Source organism: Bos javanicus, chromosome 4, assembly GCF_032452875.1.
Source record: "Bos javanicus breed banteng chromosome 4, ARS-OSU_banteng_1.0, whole genome shotgun sequence".
Taxonomy (NCBI): domain Eukaryota; kingdom Metazoa; phylum Chordata; class Mammalia; order Artiodactyla; family Bovidae; genus Bos; species Bos javanicus.
Window position 1 is genome coordinate 67,625,661 of NC_083871.1, and position 6,568 is coordinate 67,632,228.

The following is a 6,568-nucleotide window of genomic DNA, read 5'->3' on the forward strand; positions in this document are numbered from 1 at the left end:
GTGTAGAAAGGTCACCAGAAAAACAGCAGAAAAACAATAGCTTTCATCAGTAAATGATTTCTCTCAGGGGATTAATTCTCAGCTTTGCAATTTTGTCAAATTTGCAATGTTTTTGAAATTGCAATTTTTTGTGCACAATTTAAAATAAAAGTGACCAAATCCTCCTGCCATTCTAGGTAATTGAGATTAAATTACCAGCAATTAACACTAAAACAAAGGTAAAGATGTTTGGCTTACACATAATTGAATATTTCTGAAGTTTAAAGGTGTAGAAGACTTCTCAATGTGAACTTCTCTGTTTCAACAAAGATATCCTGTTTTGCAGTATCAGATCCATGGAGTTTCTAATTACACGTATATAAGTCTTGGCAGCATGATTACAGTTCAGTTTTGCCTTCTGAATCTAGGAATGTGAAAGATTTGTATATGCCACTGGTTGTGAGTCGTCAATAACAAGTAATGAAAATTCCTATTTATCATTTCTAGGATCAACACCAGTTTGACAGGAGAAAATGGCATTATTCCCTTGGCCTGAATTACTGTTGTAAAGAATCTGGAAAAACAAATCCCTCAGTCCATTCAGGAATGTTCTTTTCCCAATTAAAGTTTCAAAGACTGCACATAACACTGAGTTTTACTTTTTTCTATTAATATTTGCATTTTAATTTCAAAAGTCCATGTCAATTTCATTTCTATAATCCAGTCCATTTATATTCTCAAAATCTTAACTTCTTATCCCAAGAATCCTTTTGATATTTAATTTTTTACCTTGTTCAGTTACTGAAAAACATCTCGAAGTTTCTTTATCTAATACTTTACTTGAGTTGATTTTTCTTCTTCTCTTTTTAAATTTATTTTTTAGTTAAAGGATAATTACTTTATAGAATTTTGTTGGTTCCTTCCAAACATCAACATGAATCAGCCATAGGTATACATACAGGGTCTCTGTAACAACCTAGAGGGGTGGGGTGGGGATGCAGATGAGAGGGAGGTTCAAGAGGGAGGGGACATATGTATACCTATGGTTGATTTTTTTTTTTCTTTTGTCTGTGAAATTATCCATTTGGTGATCACATAAGTAATACGCAAAAAGTTCTTATTTCAATTATAAAAGCAAATCTGACTCAAGATCATTAAGAAAAGTATTTTTCAAATCAACAATTGTTTATTTCAGCATATAATCAAGTACCACAGGCTAGATTAAAAGCTTAAGGATAGGGATTCCGCCCCCCCCCCCCGCCCCCAATTTAAAATAATAAAGGTTATCAACCCCTCCTGCCAATCTAGGTGATTGTGAAATTTAATTACCAGCAGTTATCATTAAAACAAAGGCAAAGCAATTTCTTTTATACATAATTGAATATTCCAGAAGCAAATTTCTAAAGAGTTCTCAGAAAATGTATTTAAAAATTAATTTTAACCTGATTATTTCATCTGTTGTGTCCCAGCTGGTAATGTAGAATAAATGAGATGCGTAGGCGATGTGGTCCACCAATAGCAAGTAAGAACACATTTACAGGAAAATCAGATAATGTTAGGCTTAATAATGAATAAACTGTTACATTTTTACTCTGCACACAAACCCATCCAAACGTAAACCTCCCACAGCTATTCCTCTAAGAGAAGTTTACCCATGGTATTCTATTTGAGTTTACCTCTCCATGTGCTGGAGACTACAAAATCAACTGTTCCCTTCTTAGTGCTCAACTGCTCAAATATATCCTGAGGTGTGGAGAGCTGTACCATCAAACCCACTGCTACCTGAACAGAAAGAAATCCTCCCACAGCAGCAGCCTTGAGTGCTCTGGCAGCTCCATGATTGAGGCTGTTGATGGGCCTATAAGCATAACTGTCCAGAGAAGAGGAACCACCAAAAAAACCAGATGAATAGCCCTAAGAAGGGAGCTGAAAATTAGGCTATGAACTTCCCTATCTCCAGGTCTTTGCCTAAGATTGTCCCGCTCCCTAAAATGCCTTTCCTGCTCTCTGTTTTCTGAAAACATCCCACTCATCCTTCAAGGCCCAAGTCATAAGTCACCCCTACTGACCCCTCACAACTGAGGTCATCCATCTCCTCCCTGTACTCTCCTCCCCATAACTCATTTTCTCAAAATAGAATACAGATGGTCGTTTGTCCATCTCTGCTGCTGGATGGGGAGGGAAAGGGTCTTGATTCATCTTTCTATTCCAAACACTTGTGATTATGCCTGAAGCCTAAAGAAACTTAATAAATGCTTGTTTAATGGAGCTCAAACCTCAAGACCAAATCTAACATGCAGTGCAAGAGGCAGATTTGATATGTGTTGGACTTACTTCTGTACCTAAAGTCTGAGCCAGAGAAAGCTTTTATTTTTTCCTTCCTCCAAGGAACAAACTTTATTCACACTGAGCAAACATTAAATGCCACACCCTATGCTAAATGTTCTATACACATTACCTCATTTAATCTCCGTGACATTCTTATGAAATAGTTCCTATTATTAGCATTAGATGAGGAAACTGAGGCTTGGAAAAGTTAAATAACACACCCCAACTTATCCACTGGTGGAGCCAAGCTCAAGGACAATATCACAAAACTTCAGAGCTAGAGGGGTATGTGTGTTCATCATTTAGTAGGGTCCGAATCTTTGCGACTCCATGCACCAAATCTGCCTGGCTCCTCTGTCCATGGAATTCTCCAGGCAAGGATACTGGAGTGGGTTTCCATTTCCTTCTCCAGGAGATCTTCCTGACGAAGGACTGAACCTGGGTCTCCTCCATGGCAGGCAGATTCTCTACCATCTGAGCCACCAGGGAAGCTCTAAAGAATCCTTAAATTATTTTCCTCACTTAACCTCCTTGAAGCGGAGACTGAGGCCAACCTGAGGCCTGGCACATAGTAGGTCCACCTACTATGGAAAAAACGGTGATTAATAGACTGATGAAGTGCCCTCTTTCTCAGACTCTGACCTTTGCCTGAGAACCCAGCTGCCATCACAAACAAGCTCTAATCTTTCCTGCCCAACACTTTTCACAGGTGTGAATTGCTTGTGTTTTCTGAATTATTCATGATCCACATGATGGTAAGTGTGCTTAAAAAGAGAATTCTGGTTCTCATATTTTTCAAGACAAAGTGCCTGATTAAGTGGTGAATTAGCCAATATAACCTCATGGGCTAGGTTGATTCATATTAAATGACATATCCCTGCCCACTTTTTGAATCTCAGCTTTCCTGTTATTTCTCTGTTTTCATTAGGATTTAAAACAGTGGTAAATAAAGCAAAAAATATAATAGAACCTTCACATGCATTTCTATCCTATCTACAAAGCAATCAACGTCATCTAAAGCTTATACAGTGCTGCTTCAAACCCATGTATTCTTCCTAAGGCTGAGTTAGGTTTTTCAATAAGGGTCCTTAAGCTTAAGGAGATTTTTCATCAAGATCTGAAAATTCGGATGCCACAGCACCTGTAATTTATACACCAGTAAATCATATGATAGTACTGCCTTATTGTCCTTTCTCTTGTCTTCTTTCCCTTCATTACCACTCTCCCACCAGTTCATCTTGTGGGCCATTTTCAAAGAGGGGTAACCATATGCTAACCATAAGCCAACATCACTGTATTTTAAATTCAATGTTAGTCAACCAAAATGAATTGAAAAGCAGCATCAGTGGTTTGAGGATACTAAAAATAAGCTGTAGCATTTGCTGAGTTCTCAGAATTAAAACCACAGGCGGTCAACTTGTTGCTGCTCTTAATAAGATATGACTGTTCTGCCCCATTGGCTGCTACTACCAGAAACTTCGACTACCTCATACACATAACACCACTGTGCTTTTCATCAGTTGGTAATGATCAAGAAAGGAAGTGCTATTTCACTGGAACTAAAACCTGCCAAAAAAGATAATAGATGACTTTCAAGTAATCACCTTGTTCCATGTCGCAACTGCACCTTAGTCAAATCACCTTGCATTTATGATTTAATTAGTCACACATCTAGAGATAGGGTTCCTTAATGCCTGGCTTGCTGTCCAATGCCTCCAATAGAACGTTTCTTTCTCTGAGTTTAATTTTTGGAGTAATAATTTAAAGCGGACACACAATAGAAATTAATACAATATTGATATATTGAGCATTTCCATTAGGACTTCAAGACCTTCTTGACCCCTGAATACTGTAAAGTACAGTAAATGTCTTGTCAGCTATCCCTTTAGGGTTTGTCATTAAAGTTTTCAATGACCAGAGCGGTAGAAGCATTCTACCTAATGCATCATCCTGATTAGAAACCTGTCATACTCAGAATCCAGAGGGTCTGCTTCTATTGATTCCTACTCCTTCAGATTCATTAGCGATTTCTTCTCTTCAATTAGACCCGCTGATCAGCCATAGAAAAGCTGAAAGAAGCCCTTCCTTCGCTCAGCCACACTTGAAAGAAAAAAAAAAAAAATGTATGCCTGGAAAGTAAAATTACCAAACGTATTCTAAGAGGCCACAGAGGACAATCACACACACACACACACACACACACACACACACACACACACACACCCCTGAAACTGGGCAAATGGTCAGAGGCTGGGCTTGACCGCCGGTCTCTAACTTCAATCAGAACCAGAATGACAGAATCCCTTTATTATCCCTATCTCAAGTCCATACACCAAGCGTGCGTCTCCACGGAGCTAATTTGTGAAACAAACAAAGAAAATGAAGTATGCGAAGAGCGAGGGTTTGCTCCCCCTTGCCTTGAATCTGGGCATCCAGTGGAATGGGCACCGCACACAGCCAGAGGGTCGGGGCGCCCAGCGGCACCCTCACCTTCCCCGACCCGCCAGCCCTGGTTCAGCGGCGCTAGAAAGTGCGAGCCCGCCCTGCTCGCCTCGCTTCTTGCCTACTGCTCCACAAATCCCCAAACACCCCACTTCTGCACACCAAGGGCGCCCCCGCTCTCCCACCTCTGTGCTGTCAGATTCCAGGCGCGAAGGTGCTGTGGGCGCCCAAGGGTGCCGGCCAGCCAAACAAGTGTCACAGCGGCCGCCTGCCCTCACTCCGGGAGAGCGAGCAGAACGGCCACAGGTAGGCTCTCTCCATCCCAGAGTGCGGGGCGCGGGCAGGGGGCGAGAGACCCAGCGGGGCAGCCGCTCCCGATGGGCTGAAACTCACCAGAGGACACCGAGGAGCCGGACAGGCTGGAGTTGCTGGACGCTGCCATCTCCGTGCGCCCCACGCGACGCTTCTCGCTCAGCCCCGGAGCGGACGCCGCCGCCGCTGCCCTGGCCCGGACGCTCGCAGCCTCCGCGGCCCCCAGCCCATGGCAAAGTCCGGGGGACGCTCAGAAAGCACCAGCCTCCGGACTCTGCCTGCACTTCCTGCTCCGCCAGATGACGCGCTGCTGCCGCCGCTATTTATTTGTGGTTTCCGTCCCTCTCGGCGCCTTCGCCCGCTGTTCTCCGGGTGCCGGGGGTTAGGTGGGAGCGGAGGGAGGCCGAGGGGCGGCCGGAGCGGACGAATCGTGCCTCCAGCCCAGCCTCAGCTGCGGTCCGCGCTCCGCAGCGCGCGGCTGGGACCCGGGCTCCCGGGCGGCCCAGAGTCCCTCCACCAGCTCCCCGCACCCTCCCCGTGGGCTCCCGCTTCTCCGGCGGCACTTCAAGCTGCCCGGGCAAAGGCAGAGGGAGACAGACAGACAGAGCGACCTCCCCCTTCTCCCTCCGCCCCAACTCCTCTCGCGCGCACACAAAGGAAGGAGAAGGAGACGCGGGAGCTCCGGGGCTGGCTCAGCCGCTACGAGCTTGACAGCTCCTGCGACGGGAGCTGGAGGAGGCGGCTATGGACTGCTGGGCGGGGGGAACACTGGCCCGGGGAGCCGGACCCAAAGGTGCCAGAGAGGCCGCGGGCGGGGCGCGGGGCGAGCGTGGAGGCGGTGCGCAGGGCTGCTCCAAGGGTTTGAGGGCGCCCCGAGTGAGGCGTGGGGGGAAGGTGGTGGGTCGCGGCGCCCCCGGCCAGACTAAGGAGCAGCGAGACAGCCCGGGTGGGATGCAGAGCATGAAGGCGGGGTCACTAAGGACAGGATGCTAGGCAGAAGGGGGCCTGGGATGCCAGAGAGGCTGTGGAGCGCTCCTTCCACTCCCCTCCAAATTGTCCTTTGTTGCTCTGGAGCCGAGGATCCCTGCCCTGCAAGAGGGTGCGTTTCCTAAAAGACCCTCAAAACACTCCGCAAGCCAGTCGGGCTGCACTTAAGTATCCCAACCACCGGACTGCTCGACGGGACCACTGGGCTTTTGAGATGGGCCTTCAAAGAAAGAGACGTTCCAGGTATGTCATCAGGCCCACACAAAGCCAGCAGTCAAACAGAAAGGTTCTCAGCCTGTGTCTTGCAAAGGATCCTCACAAAAGACCTAAGACTTGGCAGCAGGTCCAACTGTGCGCTAAGCAACTGCTTAGGTGTGTGAGAGAAAGAGACTCCAGCACAGGGTGTGTGCCTTACCCCTATATTTAAACCTAAATTAATTTCACTGGGAGGAAATATCATGCCGATTTTTTAAAGTCTATTTCACGCTCCCAGCAGGGTAATCAGTTCTTTCATTCCTGA

The 6,568-nt window shown here is 45.9% G+C and overlaps 1 protein-coding gene across 1 annotated transcript in view; it reads right to left on the minus strand.

The window, feature by feature from the left end:
- CHN2 (chimerin 2) overlaps positions 1 to 5,224 on the minus strand; it is a 341,634-nt gene extending 336,410 nt beyond the window's left edge. The window contains exon 1 of the mRNA XM_061414246.1: positions 5,143 to 5,224. Within this exon, the coding sequence (XP_061270230.1) occupies positions 5,143 to 5,191 (49 nt within the window). The 5' untranslated portion in view covers positions 5,192 to 5,224. The remainder of the gene's footprint in view (positions 1 to 5,142) is intronic.
- Between the last annotated feature and the right edge of the window lie 1,344 nt (positions 5,225 to 6,568).